Here is a 19,718-nt window from a genome sequence, read left to right as displayed (position 1 = left end):
CGGAGGGACGGAGGACTGTGAGGAGAGAGAGAGGGATCGGGAGAGGGAGGCCGCCCTGCGGCAGCTGGAGGACAGTGAGGAGAGGGAGGCCGGCAGAGCCAGAGCCATCGACAACCAGTACTCCTTCTTCTGACAGCTAGGCAACAAGCGGGAGGCGACCAACAGCCATCGACAACCAGTATTTTTCTTTGTGTAAAAGACTGAGGGCGTAAAGGAGGTACTAACACTATTAAAATATGTATCCTAAGGGATGCTGTGAGACAGCAGGAGGAGGGGAGAAAGAGAGAGAGACAGAGAGAGAACGTAGAGAATAGCTTTCCAGATAAAACACTAAAGTCGCACTGCTAACCGGGGGCCCATAAGCAGTAATAGCACTAATAATGAAGTTCAGTTGTACTGGCTAGAGAGGAAGATGTTTACACACTAACCCAGATCCAACAGTTTATTAACAACACTGTGTATTTATGCAATTGTCTGTGTGTGTGCAAACGCACACGTCTGTTAGCATTGCAGGACAAGACAAACTTTGGAAGGAGAAACTCTAAGATAAGGGGATCACATACCTGTATACCTCTCTCTGTCTCTTACTGTGCTGGTGAATTGGGGGGAGAACGAGCAGGAAGGAAGAGGAGGAGGGAGAGAATGTTATTCAAGAGACATAGGTTATTAATAATTATGATAATGTCCTCAATAATAGCATTATATTTTGTTCTAAAACGCCTTTGTTATGTTGTTTACTGTTCACGTATCTCTCGTATCCCCTGCTCTTTTCATTTTTTGTGTGCCTTTGTATTATTTACCCTCCTTTCAGCCGTCTGTCCCCGTCCTCGCTGTCGTTTTACTTTGCGCTTCGGAGACGTACTCGTGCCTTTGTGTCCCGGCCCTGCGTGCCCCCCAGCCTGTGCCAATCGCTCTGAGTCCGCAGGCCCGAGTGCCGGACACCTGGCCGCCCGCTCCGTGCCTGCGTTTCATCCTCACGCTGAGATTTCCTTGTGCCTTTTCCCCTCTCCGTCTCTCTCTCTCTTTCTCTGTGTTGGGACCGTGTGTTCAGGGGGACACTGTCGTCCTCTCTGTGTGATTAGAGCTTCAGGTACTACATTGACTTCTAATTATATAAAATATGATATAATATAATTATACTGAAATAGCTGGCCTCCGTGTGCTGTTTATGAGTGTGTGAGTATGTCTTGCTGTGTGATAACGACCCATCAACCCTATTAGCTTATTCTGGGTTAAAGCATTTTTAGTGGCCATAGTGATAATAGTTACTACAGTAATTATTGATGTTATTCAGTGGGGTGGGGGGGGGGGGGGCAGTGATAATATGGCAGGAAGAGGGGGCCTGATTTGACTGAGCGGACACCACACAGCCGCTAACCTTACAGGAAACCAGGCGTTCGGTCCGTTCCGGGTGCAGATGGAGATGAATTTGTTCATTCTGGACGGCATGGTGACTCACACCTCCAGGATTAGTGGTTCCCACTGCTGCACCGTGTGTGAAGTTTGCATATTCTTGCTGTATCCTGCACGTTTCCTCACACAATCCAAAGCTGTAATCAGGCTGATTGGTGTGTGTATGTATGTAAGGTGTTATCGGCCTTATGTTGCCTAGGATAAGCAGTTAGAAGATGAATCGATAGTTAAGTCTGAAGATGCCATATCAGTTTGTGTGTGAACGAAGGTGACTGTCGGGGGTGATTCTAGGATTTGACCCTTAGGGGCAGGGGTGCTGCTAGAGATTTCGGGCCCTATGAAAGCATCTCAAATTGGGTCCTCAACCCAGATCAATCCAATTATGTTTTAGATTTTTTTTGGACTTGTCCTAAGCTAAGTGCTTAGGGGGGTTCAGCCCTTCAAGAAATACAGGATAATTAAATTTGCCGAGTTGGAGGGGGCACGATAATATTTACCGAGCTAGGGGTGAGGTATTTATAATTTTTTTTTCTTTCACAGGGGGGCTGTGACAAAATAAAATAGGTTGGGTTGACCCCCCTCTCCAAATCGGGTGTAGACTCGTCCATAGTAACCATTAAACCGGCGCGTTCCCCTTTTTTTTTTCGTTTGAATACTCAAATCATGGACTGGCGTCGCCGGAGCGGAGCGAGCCTTGGAAATTAGCCCCAGCGGCCGCCTGTGCTCCCTCAGCTTGGCTCAAGCAGGAGGCAGCATCGTCTGTTCTTACCGCTGCCGTGTACGTAATACGGTGGGTAACGAGATTTAAGAAGCAGTAAGAAGAAGAGGAAAAAGCCACTGAAGGCGACAGGTCCATGTCATCACTTGCAAGCTGGAATAAATGAATAACGATAGACACACACACATATATATATATATATAGCTCCTAAGTCTAACGTCCGCTAGTCGTCATTTCACTATTAAAACAGCAACAGGGAAACTTACGACACAGTTGTCCCAATTGTCTACCACTGTGTTTTTAAATTAAGTTTTACTGTACGAATTGAATACGTTGACTGGTGTGTCTTGAGGGGGTTCATTAATCGGCTGGTATTGAAGCTATAGTCAAGCTCTTGTGGGCGAAAAACTTCCAAAGGCCTTACGAAACTGCTTACCGTGGGCTCCAGTAACACCAATAACAGAGACACCTAAAGGTAAGGGAAAGTCGCTGCTAACGTCAGAGTACTCCGGGATTTTGGAAGACTAGCGGTCAAGGCCGGGAAAGCGAGTGGGCGTGTTAAGGGCAGCTGGAGGCATGACTTTCTGTTTTAACTAAGTGTTCGTCTGTCAATAAAACTGTTTGAACCAATCGAAATTGTGAGACAGAATACCGTTGACGAAATTGTGTAGTTGGAGAGTAAACTAAGTTTTGATAGAAAGTTCCGTAAGCCAATAGAAGAAACATGGCTTATGATTGAAGCTTGGGTGGACCATTCATCATTTTACAGGAGGGTTTTAAATAAGCAACTTTCTTTCGAAGTTTGTGTTAGTCGTGTTTGTTTTAAGTCTGAGAATGATGCCGTTTGTGAATGATACAAAATTACAGAATGATAAAGATGTGAATACAAAAAAGAGACTTGTCATATGTGGTAGGCCTATTATGTTTTTTAAGTGTATGTGTATCCACGTTGCTCTTGCTTAACATTTTTTGTTTCTAAGCGAAACTGCATTGTATGCTTTACCGAGGTCGTGATTATCCTACGGGTTTAAGATTTTCTTGCAGTCGAGCAGTCAGACTGATTGTTCGGTCTTAGCCGACATCTAAATACGATAAACTAAGCCGTTTCTATTACTCGGTGGGCTGTAAAACTATGGAGATAGCTAAATAAGTAGAACAATACAATTATTTGTTTATAAACTGATTTCTTGAATCCAAACGAAAATTATGTCTATCAAACTATTCATATCACTGTCACGCCATGTAAGATACTTACCCATGTAGTTAATTAATATAGTATCATTAATGAACTTTAAGTCTTATCAAAAGAAAACAGCAGACCTCATGCGTTTTCGTTCAGCTGAACAGTTGAGCTCTCATGAGACAAGACGTCATGACACGCTGGTCCTAAGTCCTAGTCTTTCGTCACTATAACCTGATGCTGCATATGTGATCTGCATCCCAGAGTCTCATCCCAACGTGACTCACCTACACTGGTGCTTGCACTGAGCTTTTGACCCTGAAAAATAAATTATTTCAGAAGGTGACTAAAGTGACAACCCAACTGGTGGTTAGTGACAACCCAACTGAATATGCAATTATATAATCAGTAGCAAACATAAAACATTGATAATCAAGACCACGGGGTGTGATGCCATAAGCAAGACAACGACATTAAAGTTAAGTTCTTCAGGATAGGTAGTAGGAGGAAAAGACAATCAGCAGCACCAGAAACAATCCAATTCACAACATGTAAGAGCCATTACAATGCATTCCATTCAATGGTGAGAAGATGCAAGAAACGTATCATTGGACCACTGTTAGCATTTCAGGCTCCTTATGTTGCAGAATGTGTCAGAGGACCTAAAAGATTACAGACTGATCCCTTAATCCCAGGGGTCAACTATCAGCATACAATACACAATCAGACAAGGAATATTGGTCATGCGGATGGATGGTTCTCTTGGTATCTGAGCAGGTGATTGAGAGGTCGTGTGCAGCAGACCTGTCATCCATGCAACCCTACAGTAGGGTCTGAGGTCTGGGGAACCTGTGCTGTCAAATGCATTTCATTCAAGGTCCAGATCAGTGCGTGGTGATTCAGGCGGTGAACTGCCTTTCCTGGCCGGGCCATTTGAGAGCCTCTAGTCTGTTGGGTCACACCTAGAGTGTGTGTTGGGGGTTTAAGTTGCTAAAAGGACAGGTGATTATTGATTAGGGCCTCGTGAGTGTTCACCTTTGTTTGTGTGTGATTTCTGCAGGTGTTAAAGGCATGTAAAGCAATGGCAGAATGCTGCACTTCCTTACAGGTGTAGTGAACTCATATCTTCCTTTCTTCCTTCCTCATCTTCTGCCTTGTGCTTAAAAGCAATCTGGCTCATGTGCTCCCCCTAGTGAAGCAAAGTGGTTCTACAACACTAACCTTCAGGTATCACTTTGTACCATAAACCTGAAGGAATATCCATGCTGTCCAGTGTCTTTCACTGTCCCCCCCACCACCATGTCAGTTGGAGGGAGAGGATGCCAACGAAATGTGAAGTTGATGTCAATTCAGCATACAACTCCAGCCTGTTCATGCGCACATGAATCTCCTTTGGGTTCATCTGAGAGCTGCTCTGCTGGTGTCCGGAGGTTCCCGACCCACCCTGAGAGGAATGGTAGGGGAAGCCAGGGCAGTTCACCTGGCCAGTTACATGAAACACAGCCTGCAACACCAATGGCGCTGGAGCTCGACAACGGCAAGACAGGAGAAGAAAAGTGCTGCACTGTGCCGTGGGACTGGGACAGCCCTGGCATGACGGAGAGCAGCAGGTCTGTGCAGGAAGTCACATGTGTGGATGGCTGCTGCCAGGCTGAGCAAGGCGGCCAGACTCCTGCTGCCACTGAAAGCTACTTGACCTGGGCTTCTTGTCAGGGCAGTGCAGTGTTCATGGCTCCAGGCCTGAGAGAGCGAAGGTGCCCGAGCAGCTGACAGCTTCCTTCCTGCATCTCCACAGTGTTTCCCCAAAACTCAGGCTTGCTGTCCCCTCCCCCCCACCCTTCCAGCACCCCCATTTGCAATCTGTTGATCCCGCTCCTCACCTCCAGCCTGTTCCCCGCCAGCTACGTCACACAAGATGAGTAAACAGGCAGCAGTTCAGCTGCTCATCGGTCTAATGTTATATGTGTAAAATAGAATGACTCTTAACTCTTTTTGCCCAGCTTGTCCAGGCCAACTCCCAGCTCCCAGCCCCAACCCTCAGCAGGGGAGCCACCCACACTATACGTATGTTGGACCCCCGCCAGGTGAACCTCCACGCCTCCCCTGAGGACAGAGCAGGACCACAGGCCCCACCCAACACATCCTGCAGCTCCACCCTCTTCATGTTATCAGAGTCAATATTTGTGGCCTGCTGGATTAGCAAGAAGTGTTTTTATACGAATGATGAAGCAAGTCTTTCAATGCCAGAGAGGCATCATATGATGCCTACTGTGTGTGAGCAGGGCTCATCAAGAGAGGAAGACCCCTGTCGCAGCCGTCTTCCTCTCCCTCCTCTCTCTTCTAGTGGAGAACAAAATAAACTGAAAATTAAGAAATAATCTTTTAAACTAAACAACAGCCTTCATCAGGCTTCTGGGCTGGTTAAAGACTTCATGCATCAATATGAGTTTGCTCATATGACTTCAGTTAAGTTCTGTGCTCAACTGTGTAAAATCAGGTTAAACTATAACTGGATCATGACCCGCATGATCCTGATCGGGATAAACTGTTGTTCATCCATCCTTCCTTCCATCCATCCATGGTTAATACCTTGTGAACCTGTCCCACTGTCTGTCTTAGGCTGTTTGTCTGTGGGACCCATCAGCTAGTGGCAGCCTTACAGCAGTATACAGCAGTATGGCTCTATGGTCGCCTCTGTCATGCTGCCTCTGTCATGTGACCTGAGCAAGGAGCTGCATGTCACAGGCTGCAGATGCAAATGATGGGTCTCAGGTGCCGTGCGAGGAACATTTATTAGAGAAAAAACGGTAAGTAAGCCAGACTCCTGCAACCAAGAGTACATGGGGTCTTCAGTGTGGTCCTGAAACCGTCTCTGTTAACCCAACAGATAACAGGATCTAAAACATTGTTTTACAGTTTTAAGGTCTAGTTTACCTTCTGAATTACATACATTTACAACCAAATAAATGGAATCATATATATATAGTGATCCCTCGCTATATCGCGCCCCCGCTATATCATGGATTTTTACATTACATATTATTATTATTATTATTATTTTTATATTACTCATATCCTTAGCCCGACATCCACATATCATATGTGTTTACAAAGTGTGTTTTAATAAGCTTGCATGTGTTTAAAGTATGTGGGAGTGGTATTTTAAGGCTTAAACTATAAAAAAAAATGTTTATTTATATGGTCTATATCGCGGATTTTCACCTATCGCTGATGAGTCTGGAACGTAACTTCCGCGATGGGCGGGGGATCACTGTAAACAAAACCATAGCAATATAAAAAATGAAAAGACAATAAATGTTAAATAAAAATGACTGACTTCATCACTATAAACATTCTCAGGAGTCGTCAGCAAGATAATAGATTAAAATGACATAGAAAGCCACCCGCCGTCCCTGCCCTCTCCCCCTACTACTAACGTGAAACTTCCTGAGTGGTATGGGAGAGGCTCTGCATTTGCTTGCTCAAATCAAGATTGTTAACAAGGTTGCTGTGCCCATATACAGGGAATTGCAGCAACAGGCAGACAGGGGGCGCCCCACTGTCATATGCACTAGACAAGTTCATGCTGGCTGTTGACAGTTTAAAAAAAAAAGCCGACAGGCGCACACACATTCTCCCTCTGCTTCTCTGCCGTCACACCTCCGCCCTCAGATCAGCTCATCAGAATGAAAGTGGAAGTTCTGCAAAGAGAGCAGATGCAAAGATGAAATGGCCAGTCAGGGCAGTGCTGCAGTGATTGTCAGCACGAAAGCTTGGCCAAGTTAACATCACATAAATAATCCAGCTGTGTTCTTAGCAATGGGGAGGCCATAGGAGGCCAGTGCACGTGAGCCCAGCCAGGGTGAGACAGTACCTATTTGGGGGAGGTGTTGACGTAGTCTGTGCTGCCATTCCCATCACTCTCCATGCTCTCTTGGGACTTGCCTGTGAGGAAGCAGAACTCATGGTGAGGGACCCCCCAGGGTGCTGCCCACTGTGGATGCACACTTACTGGAAGAAGCAGCGTTTCTGCAGAAAAGCGGCCACCCACACTCACTGCAGGCAGTGAATACCTCAGCGTGCTGCACATACACATATGGCATTTCACTACCACAAACTGAAACTTCTCACAGAAAGATCTCTGACTGAAACTGCTGCCTGTTTGTTTGTGCCATGTGCTCAGGATCCAAAAAATCATACAAATTTCAGAGATTCCCCACTATTTCCATAGTAACACCCTCCCTCCAAGTAAGAAATGGCCTGACCTGATGTTAGACCCCCTTTCTCATGTTCCGGCATGTTGATATAGTTCTCACTGTCTGGGAATACAAATGGACAGTTAATCACTGTAGCACAAGGGCAGTATTTTACCTGATCAGTACTGTTCCTGTAGGGTTAGGGTTAGTGATAAGCTTGCTATTGTCCCACTATAGATGTCACACCTGATATACTTCAATATACAGTAATAGAATGCAGTAATCAACCTGAATGAACTCCCCATTTATACAAGTGAACGGACTACTGACTGACTGAAAGACACACAGATAATTTGTCTCTTACCAGATTCTTGTTCTACATTCACGTAAATTTCATCATTGCCTTAAAGAAAGGAGACAAATGTTATCGACTGAGCCAGTAGTTAGCAGAGCCCTGAAACAGCACTGGGCCATGGGGTGTTTCTCATAGTACCTGAAGACAGGCTGGGCTGAGACCCGTCCTTTGGCTTGCTGGGTATGTCATCCGGTAGGACCTCTCTGCAAAGAGCAACCACACACAGTGACGAACAACACTCCCACTCCATTATACAGCCAACTACCCGATTCAATCCGACAACCTTCTGAATATCGGTACAGAGACCTAAGCCACAGAGCCACACTCCCCCTATAATATGGAGCATGTGACCTTTAATCTCCATTCTCAGCCTCTGACTCAGTGCTCTCATACTTCAAGGCCTGTCTGACTTCCTGGATGACTAACATGACCACAAAGTCAGTCATCCCAGGACAAGCACAACTTATCACCTCATCAGAAAGATTTCAACTGAGTTCTGTCCTTGTTTTTCACTCATTTTTTAATAATTTCTGTCCATGGACAACGATGTGGATGCAAACTCACATGTAACCTTGTTTGTCGCCGTCAACATCGTGGTCGCCGTCACTGTCTTGGTTGACGTAGCTATCATCTGGTAGCACAGAGAAAAGCAACATTGTTTCCACTTTATATACACCCCAGACAGGACTTCATTTGGATTCAGTTTAGCCTAACATGAGTCCATACGCAGTTCCAGCTCTCAGTTTAAGCACTTACTTTGTCCTGACCTACTAATCTGATTCCCGTAGCTCGCATTGGGACTGAGGAACAACACATGAATTCATTCCCTGGAAGCCAATGTGCAGTAAATGCAGTAACAACAGGAAACAGCATTACACTGGTTAAGAAGAGCTGAAACTGAGTGAAGAAGAAAGGAGTGCAGGGAAGTGAGAATGACACCCCTGTACAAAGATGAAAAACAGCTCACCATCATCTTCAGTTGGAGTGTATGAGGGTCGGCGCTCTGGCTCCTGCCACGGGGATCTGAGGGAGGAGGGAGCTGGGGTCCTAGGGGGGTCAGAGTACAGTTCAGCTTCATGGTGGCTCAGGAGCTGCTGTCCATCCATCCACCTTCCATACTATTTATCTCTCTTTGGTTCCTAACTGAGCCTCAGGGTTGCATTACGCAAACATTTCTGACAGTTTTGACTATGGGGGACTACATCTGTTTGTTGGAGAGATTTCAGTTTACATGCAGGTATGTGATTCTCGCTTCGGTCTGTTCACCTGTTGTGAATATAGTTTAATAAACTAAAGATTTTCTGTTAGTTTGGCTAGAACAGCTTTCTCACACATGGTGTCAGAGCTGGGATTAATCCCTACGGCCACTTCCGTATTCTGTCTGTTTGACATCTTTAAAGAGCAAAGACACAGATTCCAGTTTGGAGCCCTGACAGGGCAGCCCGGCATGGAAGGTAGCTCAGGCTGTGTGCAGTGACGGAGGAGACCCACAAGGAAATCGCAGGGTTGGAAACACCGGGTCTGGGCACATGGGTGTACCTACTGGTGACGACTGTAGCTGTAATAGCAAGAAACTGTATTATTCACAGCAAAAACATTCATTGTCTAACTTACCCTTAGCAGGGTTTACATGCATAGACGATAGTCCACCAGGGGGCATTGTGAGAAAACCTTCTTGGTCGGCTCCTTCGTTTCCGGTGTCACTTGTTTGTATGAGGATGTGGCAGGAAATGTTGTACACTCACCTGCAAATTTTGTAACATGGCTGCACCATTCTCTATATTCTACCCACTGCTCTACATAGTATTGGTACTTTGCTCTGCCACGTATCATTGTACTACAATGCATGTTGCATTGTATATTGTTAGATATGTTGTAGTAGTTAGTATTTTGTAATTAGGCTGCCCGATATTGGAAAAAAACTCAATTCTGCATCAATCGCTGTATTAATTGCAGTACAGTGGTACCTCAGTTCTCAAACTCATTAGAACCAACCAGTTAGAAAAAAAATGACCTAGAAATCGATCTGAATCTCAGAAGTCGAACCGTGATCGCCGACCTAAGATAACTTGTATGCGCGGGCAAATGAGTCAAGCGGCACGTCTCTCAGCGAAAACAAAGGATAACGCTTCAGTCTCAGCCTCGCATTCGCTGTGATAGCATCGTTTGTTGGTGATAGTGCACATCAGGTAATACACTGTACTTTATATCATTTTGGTAGCCATTGCTCACCAAAAAGTTACGCAATAGTTGTACAAATGTTACAACCTAAAAGTTTGCGATATACGAACAAATTAATGAATATAGAGTAATAATAAAAATAAACAATGGACCGCATGGCATAGTCTAGTGTTGGCACAGTGTTGGGGCATGGTTTGGGGTTGTCACGATCTGCTGAGCTGGGACCGGGGAAGCAGGGACAGGACTCAAGCCATGGGGAAACACGGGGTTTAATTGAGAACAGGCAGAACAACACAATGACGTTACAATGAACGGACTGGGAAAAGAAACTGAAATGCGGACTAAATACAGAGGACTAATGAGAACAACCAGAAACAGCTGATCACACGGGGATCCCACACGAGGTTAATGAGGGGGCGTGGCACACGGAAGGAGAGGACGACAGGACAGGGGTAAAGTTGGGGTACATTCTTTATCGTTTTGGAAGCCATTAAGAAAAAAAATGGTCTTCTTGTTTTATCCTGTTCACATTGTGTTTAAATGCTAAAAAAAAAACATATTTAGGTGTAATTTTTTGGGGCCGGGAACCAATTAACTGGTTTTCCATTATTTTTTATGGGGAAAATTTGATCAGAACTCGAACTTTTTAGGATTCTAACCTGAGTTCTGAACGGATTAAGTTCAAGTTCTGATGTACCACTGTATTTATTTTTTAAAAATTAATTCAAAAATCAATTTGTTGTAGTTATACATATACTAGATAATCCTGAAAATTAACGGTCATTAAAATTGCACAGCTTGCTAAGATTTGTTTGACAATATAAATGCTCTAGAGGAACGTAAACCCCACACTCTTGGTGAATTTTATCATCAAGATTTATAAATAAATAAATTTATAAACATTGCTTATGAGAGAAGGCAAGTAAGAATTTCAAGTTAGAGTTTCATTGTACTTTGTAAACACTGTGCTTTTGTGGAAACTTAAACTGCCATTTAATTTTGAAGACGCTGTACACAGATGGACACAATAGTGCTCACAATATTTTCTCTTTTGCCTCTGAAAATATGCAGTTCCCGGCCATTCAATTTTATACTATCTACCATATACACATAGTCCCGGGACAAAAGGTGACCATACTGCCGCCCCAACTTTTGGTGTTAGTGCAACTCGTGCATGTGCCAAGTTAATTCCTCACGTAGATACACAAACAACACATGGGATCAGCACAGAAAATGCGTGGCGGCCATGATGTACACACATACATGATGTAAGGGTTGAGTATAAATGGTCCTAAGGGGGGGGGGGGGGGGGGAGTTAAGATGATTTCAAGGGTCCCTGACTGACAGGAAACCTAAAACTTCTGGAAGATAAGTGCTGGTCTGGGCTGGAGAACCTATATGATAAGATTTCATGGGACTCAAAAATCTCTGGCAGCATCCCTGGCTTAGATAAACTGTTGCATGGGAACACAGCAGATGCATTTTCACAATGAAGCTTCACCCAAACCCAGGCAGTGTGAAGCTCAGCCTGTTTAAAGGAGCCATGTTAACACTTACCCATAGGCCTCACAACTCTGAAGTCTCCAGGATTGTACCTGAAAGAACAGAGAACAAGGCAGATGTGTTATTGAAATACAGTAGAACCTCGGAACGCAAAAGGCTCTTAACTTGACCAACTCAGATGTGTCTTTTTTTTTTTTTTACTTATTTTACTTCTCCCTCAATGGAAATCTTGGAACTCGACTGTTCCTGCTAAAACTGCATGGGTCGAGAAACGTTCAGCTCTACCAATTCGGACCTCAAATGGGTGGGTCAAAAAAAATTAAGCCTCAACTCGACCGAAAACTTGTAAAATGGCAAAACGACACATTTCCCATTCCAAACAATAACCCCTCCATTCCTCCTCCTGTCCACCTGCCACTGCCAGTATCCTATCAGTTCACCTCAATACAGGTGAAGTCCTCATAAATTGTCATTTATTTCATGTTTATTCCTTTGTATGTGTGCTTTTCCGTATGTGTATCATTTTATATTGATTGATAATGCTTTTTATCATTAGTTAGGTAAGTAGATAGGTTTAAAGAGGCAATCATTATATTATTTCTCATGGGGAAATTTGACTTGGACCTCGACCAAATCGCAACTGAACCAGCCTTCTGGAATGAATTAAGTTCATGTTCCATGGTACCACTGAATATCAGCTAAAGGGCCAGCTGATCCCTTCTGGTTCCTCCTAAGTGTCCAGAGGGGGCTGCAGAAGCTCACAACTTACACTTCATTTGGATGATCGTCTTGTATGAACTGGTGAATAGAAGCTGCAAAAAAGGGAAAGATGCAACACAAGAATCAGTCAAGTCATCAGGGCAAAGCCCTTTATATTTTTGGTATTGTCTTATCAATTCTGTTGCCATGACGACAGGGTTTGGATCTCAGAGAGCAGTGTTTTTTTATTAAGATTTTTAACAGGTTTGAAGCTGATTCGGATGCCAGGGCACTTACTCTGCCTCCATGATTGTCCACAGCTGACGCAAAAGCTGAGCAGCAGTCCCAGACACACCAGCAGAAGCGCTCCATTCAGTAAGGAGCTGAGGACCACTGTATCCATGGCTACAGAGGAGAGGTGACAGGTGGCATGGAGGGTCAATACCCCTCAGGCCGAGCACAGGATGAAGGAAACACCAGGCTTTGTGTTGCAGTGACCTTTGTCCCTCCCCCAGAGCAGCACATTCTGACTCCTTTTTTTGTTTTTATAGAATTATTTCCAAGCAGATCAGTCTCATATATTCTTTCTCTTTTTCTCTTAACTTTTTCCGTGGTTGAGTTCACCTCTGAATTGTCAGGAAGCGGATTTCCTGTGTTCTACAGTGAAACTAATCCAGCCGCCATCTCTCCAGTGGCAATGCTAAGGCCCGATTCTCCTGAGAAACCCGTATTCTAAACATTTTGAAAAAACACACTTAGGTTTCGCCCTGAAAGTGGGTCCCGCCGTGAGGTGAAATTCACCAAAGTAAGCAGAAACAAAGGGGTGGAGCTACCATTTGAGGTCGTTCACCCACCCTGCCCTGATGCAGCGATAAAGCCGGATGCTCGGAAATGGCCGTCAGAGACGGGCTTTGAACTCCATTGTCTCAGCTCTCTAGTAGGAACCTGGGCTGATACCATTAATGTTTATGATGAACATTTCGCTTCAGACGCTCCCAACATACAGTCTGTATAAGCAAAGGCAGACAGCAGCAGGCGTGGGGCTCCAGCACAAATGGCGCTCGGCTGCCCTGTGCATAGGTCACCTCACCTTCACAGAACGCCAGGAGGAGCGACTCCTGTCAGCATTCACCCAAAGCCCGAGTGCGCATCACTAACTAGTTAGAAGAAATTACCAGACTTCAACAGGTGAAATAGGAAGCGAGAGCAGAGCATCAGGACAGAGAGGGAATCGACGGACCCACCTGGACACTTCAGATTCACACCAAGGACCAACGTAGCTCTTGCACACAGAGTTATAAGGGCTTCACATACACACATGCTGACAGAGGACCGACCACCAGAGCTGAATGCCTGACCCTGTACCCCCTTACTCAAGGAGATACCAAAGCACTAGCCAGCACTGATGAGACATGCGGGAAAAGTGGCTGAACTTCCAAACTCCGCACTTACCAGATGTGAAGCAGACGGGAGGGAAAGAGAGGCCAGTAGCAGCATGAGAGGGAGCGGAGGAGCCTGTGGATGCAGCAAGAATCCACAACCTGGAGCCCCAGAGCAACCTCACATAGCATATGAACTGAACCTTTGTCTCTGTCAGCACCGGATGGGCGCCATCTTTGATCTGATCTAGAGCCCCGTTGAGAGTTATCTTCACGTTCTGTCGTATGTTCTTCTCTCAAACCTGTGGTCTTCTGTCACATCTGTACATTCGCTCTTCTCTTCTTTCTTCCTCACTCCCAGCCTCTTGTCCTGTCTGCCTTCACCAGCCGCTCTCGTGCTCAGATCACCACCCTCCCCCTCACCTTCTTGAGGACTGACTTTACCCCTCCCTCAGAGAGGCCCATCTCTCCTCCCCTCACCTGCTCCACACTCTATGATGCAACAGGATGGAGCCCAAAGACACACCAACATGAACATGTCCTGCCAGGCTGGAAGCTTTGGCTGTAATCTGTTTATTCATTAGGATGTCAGGGTGTCTTTTTGAGTGGCGGTCCTTTACGTTGGAGTCTCATTTACATCCTGCTTGAGAGATTTTCAGCTCATGCTCTGTTTTGTCCATCTATATTTCCAACCCTGAATGCAATTCCCCTGATTCAGAAGCGTTGTAGGGCCTGGTGTGCGATCAGCCTACATCAGGATGGGTTTGATGGAGACAAACCCAGAGGACCAGCCAAATTCACTCATTAACTCTATCACACATACATACACACCCACTGCAGGTCTGTTTCTCACCATCCCACAAACAGGAAGCCAGAAAACGCTTCAGGAAGTGATCCGTTATACTTCAAAGAGAAGAGACAGGAAGTGTGTGAAGAGAAGAGCGCTGAGCAGGTGGGGGCAGCAGAGGGATGGAGGGTAGCAGACAGAGGCAGGGAAACACGGCGCCCCCCTCCAGCAGGCAGCAGTAACTGAATGCAGATGTTTAATTTCAGTCACCTGTAGCCTTTCTAACAGGCCCTGTCATTTGAACTATTACTGGCTTTAAAATTACTGACACATTGTTAGAGTGCAAAATGACAGCCCCCATAAGAAATCCCCCAGACAATAAATTCATACTCCATAAAAATGCAAACAGTCCGTCGAGAATCAAGAATGTGATGAAAGCCATCAAACAAGCAGGGGACTGGGGTTACGACTGATGACAGGGAGCATTTTTTAAGGTCTGGCGTCCTGGCGGAGCAGCCATGTCATCCTGCTCGAATGGGCCGACAATATCAGGGAGAGAAAACAACCTGGACAGACACGTTAACACTGCTAATTGGTGAAATTATGACAGCTAAAAACTGCACTGGTATAATTTTCAAGAGCTTCAGGAAGCATTTTATGATAAACATGGGTATTAGGCTGTCCAGTACCAATCACAGAAAAGTCTTAATAAGTAAAAAATATAATAAATTATCACGAAGTTCAGAAGAGTATAAAAACCTTAACGTGCCACATAAACTGGGAATATAGACGTGAGTATGATGGCAGTTTTAACCTAGAGGCACGTCATTCTGATGAGGACCCTCAGCCCAGTAGGTGGCGTACAGGAGGTGTCTCACCACTGGAGCGAAGCCGCTGCACAGACACCTGCCAAATGCTGTGTAGCAGCCTGAAGCCACACCGATGACATCAGCACCTGTGTACGATTAGTATCTGACCGTAACAGAGTCCTGCAGAAAGTGTCACATCATGATCATCACCGGGCTGCTGACCACCATCACTAGGGGGCGCCCCACCTCAATCTAAAGTCCTTTCAATGTGGGCGTAATAATAAGTTTGTACACCAGTCCGAGATTCAGGCAAATTGAAAGTTCTTCAAACTTCCAACAACATCTGCAAGCCTAGCTTTAAGCCTTCACTTCTCACTTATCCGAGGTAATGGGTGTTTTATGATAAAGTTTTATGGAAAATACGACCATTAAATACATTTTGCCTGTTGCTGCTTTACTTGCTCCTGAAAACAGGTCAATGAATACAAACAAAAATCACAACGATAAGAAATGGCCTGAAACAGTTTGGCTGAACAGAAAAAAGTCCAATTAATTTGTGGTGTGTGTGGTCCCCGTCCTCGCTGTCATTTTACTTTGCGTTTCAGAGACGTACTCGTGCCTTTGTGTCCCGGCCCTGCGTGCCCCCCAGCCTGTGCCAATCGCTCTGAGTCCGCAGGCCCGAGTGCCGGACACCTGGCCGCCCGCTCCGTGCCTGCGTTTCATCCTCACGCTGAGATTTCCTTGTGCCTTTTCCCCTCTCCGTCTCTCTCTCTCTTTCTCTGTGTTGGGACCGTGTGTTCAGGGGGACACTGTCGTCCTCTCTGTGTGATTAGAGCTTCAGGTACTACATTGACTTCTAATTATATAAAATATGATATAATATAATTATACTGAAATAGCTGGCCTCCGTGTGCTGTTTATGAGTGTGTGAGTATGTCTTGCTGTGTGATAACGACCCACCAGCCCCATTAGCTTATTCTGGGTTAAAGCATTTTTAGTGGCCATAGTGATAATAGTTACTACAGTAATTATTGATGTTATTCAGTGGGGTGGGGGGGGGGGCAGTGATAATATGGCAGGAAGAGGGGGCCTGATTTGACTGAGCAGACACCACACAGCCGCTAACCTTACAGGAAACCAGGCGTTCGGTCCGTTCCGGGTGCAGATGGAGATGAATTTGTTCATTCTGGACGGCATGGTGACTCACACCTCCAGGATTAGTGGTTCCCACTGCTGCACCGTGTGTGAAATTTGCATATTCTTGCTGTATCCTGCACGTTTCCTCACACAATCCAAAGCTGTAATCAGGCTGATTGGTGTGTGTATGTATGTAAGGTGTTATCGGCCTTATGTTGCCTAGGATAAGCAGTTAGAAGATGAATCGATAGTTAAGTCTGAAGATGCCATATCAGTTTGTGTGTGAACGAAGGTGACTGTCGGGGGTGATTCTAGGATTTGACCCTTAGGGGCAGGGGTGCTGCTAGAGATTTCGGGCCCCATGAAAGCATCTCAAATTGGGCCCTCAACCCAGATCAATACAATTATGTTTCAGATTTCTTTTGGACTCGTCCTATCTTTACTGCACCCTTGTCAGGGGGGTTCAGCCCTTCAAGAAATACAGGATAATTAAATTTGCCGAGTTGGGAGGGGGGGGGGGTTGATAATACAGTCATGGCAGTGACACAAATTTTGTGCAGCTTTGCTTGCATTTTTAGATCATTTTTATATTGTGAAAAACAATTGCCTACTTTTTGGTCAATTAGTCACATAACATGATTTGATATTGGTTGTTTATGTTATTTTGGGTAATAAAACTCTGTTTCTTTGTTAATGCTTCTGTGTCCTCCTGACTCTTCTGCTTGGTCCCCTAACAGTATAGTTCACTACAGTACTTCATTTTTCAGATGTCAGAAGGGGGCTTCATCAGAGAAAATAACTTTGCACCAGTCTTCTGAAGTACAAGGATTGGACAGCAGAATACCGGTGCAAAGTTATTTTCTCAGATGAAGCCCCCTTCCTACATCTGAAAAATTGACTGTCTGGAGAAGAAAAGGTGACTAATCCCTTAATCCCAGGGGTCATCTATCAGCATACAATACACAATCAGAAAAGGAATGTTGGTTATGCGGATGGATGGTTCTCTTGGTGTCTGAGTGGGTGACTGAGAGGTCATGTGCAGCAGACCTGTCATCCATGGTCTGGTAGAACCTATTCAGACCAACGCCGTGGGCAGTGGTGGCTTAATTGTTAGGGAAGTGCACTTGTAATTAAATGATTGCTGGTTTGAATCCCTGACCAGCAAGGCAACACTGAGGTACCCTAAGCAAGGTACCGCCCCCAAGTGCTGAATTAGCTGCCCCCTGCTATGTCATGATGTCACATATGAGTTAAATGCAGAGGATACGTTTTGTTGTTGAGCACTTTGGGCTGTGGTGTATCAACACTGATCTCTAAAAAAATTAAATGCATTTCATTCAAGGTCTAAATCAGTGTGTGGTGATTCAGATGGTTGAACAACCTTCCCTGGCCAGGCCATTTCAGAGGGTCACGCCTACAGCATGTGTTGGGGATTTCAGTTGCCAAAAAGAGTGGTGATTACTGGTTGGTGCCTGAGCGCTTATGTGTGTGGACCAGGTATGCATTACATTGTGGGGACCAAATGTCTCTACAATGTGATAAAAACCTGTTGTTTTGACTCTGTGGGGACCATTTTTTCAGTCCCCACAATTTTAGAAAAATCTGTTGCTGCAGATTTAACTTAAAAATGCCAAAAGACTTGTAATCTGTTTGGTTACGTATGGTTTAGGATACAGCTGGGTAGGTAAGGTTGTCATTGTAGGGATTAGGGTTTTGCCCGTGGAAATTAATGGATGGTCCCCCACAAAGATATGAGTATAGGACTGTGTGTGAATGCATGTGTGTGTGTGAGAGAGAGACTTTTACAGGTGTTTGAAAGCATGTACAGCAATGGCAGAATATTGCATTTCCTTACAGGTGTGCTGAGCCCATATCTCTTCCTTTCTCTCTTCCACGTCTTCGGTCTTGTGCCCAAGTATAACCTGGCTGATGTGCTCCCCCTAGTGATGCAAAGTGGCTCTACAACACTAACCTTCAGGTGTCACTCTGTACCATAAAACCAAAGTTATATCCATGCTGTCCAATGACCAGAGGCTGCCTTTGAGTTCGATTAGCCTATGATCATCCACATTCACATAGTTGAATAGCGTCATTTGACATGAGGAAGCATTCCCATGGGATGGCAGTGTGTCCAGTTGCTGTGGGAACCAGGCTGTAGCTCACAGTGTTCTCTATAGCCAGTTACATTAACAGGCACTACTTGACTGTGGACACGGTGGTCCAGCTGTGCGAGGGAGAGGGTGCTGTTGGGCAACTAATACCATTACCCACTAATACCATTGTTTTGAGTCTGCTGACCTGGCAACCTTTTAGGATGTGGACCTGAACTACAGTATGGGAGGTACCATGGGGAACATGGATAAATGCACAGGGCAGCCAACAGGGGGCATAGCAGCTGGGACAGGGGGGGGGGTATTCTGGTCTGGGTATGGGGGAGGGGGAGGTATTCTGCTTGTGCTCTGTTTATGTTAACTCCTGTTCTCTCTCCCATTTCAGATGCCTTCACAGATACAGTGATGAGTGGATTCCAGTAGATGGTGAGCACAGAGAGAAGGATCTGGAGTTTTGGGACAATGTGGACATCAGCAGCTTGAGAGAGATGTCAGCTGGAGGCCAATGGACTGAGTGCAGCCACCCTGCCACGTGGTCCGTGTTGACACACGAGAAGACAGAAGAAGAGAAGTACTACAACATGTCAATGAGCAGCAGGTCTGTGCAGGAAGTCACATGTGTAGAGGATCATTTAAAATCTTTTTCTCTCTCTCAGGGATGATAAATATGCTCTTCTCCCTCAGTGGGCCTTGTCCTCTCTGCCCAGCCATGTAGGGGGACCCCACTGCAGCCGACCTGCTGCTTCAAGCTCCCCCAAGACCTTGGGCTGGACAATTCTGGCTAAAATATGAATCATGATTTTTCTCCATGTGAATTTGAGATCACGACTCTCTCAAATGATTCTCCTTCTTTCAGCAAAAACAGTTATTGCACTAAAGTAACAATAAAAAATATACACAGCACTTGAAAGTTTCTTGGAACAAAAAATGGTATTATCCTTATTTTAGACCCTTAAAAGTAAATAAAAATCTGTTGAACATAAATGATAGAACATTAATAAATTAAAATAAATAATAATAATAATAATAAACATATAGCACTTGTGTTTTTGGGCACTCAGTCAACTTTGGCCAAGAACACTAGCTTGTTAACATTTTGAGGCTTTTAGAGAGGAACGCAGGCATGACATAATGTTCCCTCCTGTTCTGAAAACCCTTTCTGAGGGGGAACTTATTGCAGTGATACATGGGTATTTCCTGGCCTTCTAAAAAGCGCATTACCGCCACCAAGTGGGCTGAGTGTGAATTGC

At 45.1% G+C, this 19,718-nt stretch overlaps 1 protein-coding gene across 1 annotated transcript; it reads right to left on the bottom strand.

Moving 5' to 3' along the window:
• Window positions 1–6,084: 6,084 nt before the first annotated feature.
• Window positions 6,085–14,087, bottom strand: LOC111833748 (uncharacterized). Its single transcript, XM_023792327.2, has 12 exons — window positions 13,698–14,087; window positions 12,543–12,650; window positions 12,316–12,358; window positions 11,601–11,638; window positions 9,354–9,420; window positions 8,830–8,909; window positions 8,427–8,493; window positions 8,001–8,065; window positions 7,872–7,910; window positions 7,577–7,630; window positions 7,186–7,256; window positions 6,085–7,012 (listed from the first exon to the last, which is right to left on the bottom strand). The coding sequence occupies exons 2-11, from the start codon at window positions 12,646–12,648 to the stop codon at window positions 7,186–7,188; spliced, it is 630 nt and encodes a 209-aa protein (XP_023648095.2). The 5' UTR covers window positions 12,649–12,650; window positions 13,698–14,087; the 3' UTR covers window positions 6,085–7,012.
• Window positions 14,088–19,718: the final 5,631 nt, after the last annotated feature.

This window comes from Paramormyrops kingsleyae, chromosome 22 (assembly GCF_048594095.1).
Source record: "Paramormyrops kingsleyae isolate MSU_618 chromosome 22, PKINGS_0.4, whole genome shotgun sequence".
Classification (NCBI taxonomy): domain Eukaryota; kingdom Metazoa; phylum Chordata; class Actinopteri; order Osteoglossiformes; family Mormyridae; genus Paramormyrops; species Paramormyrops kingsleyae.
This window is presented reverse-complemented; position numbering and strand designations above follow the sequence as displayed.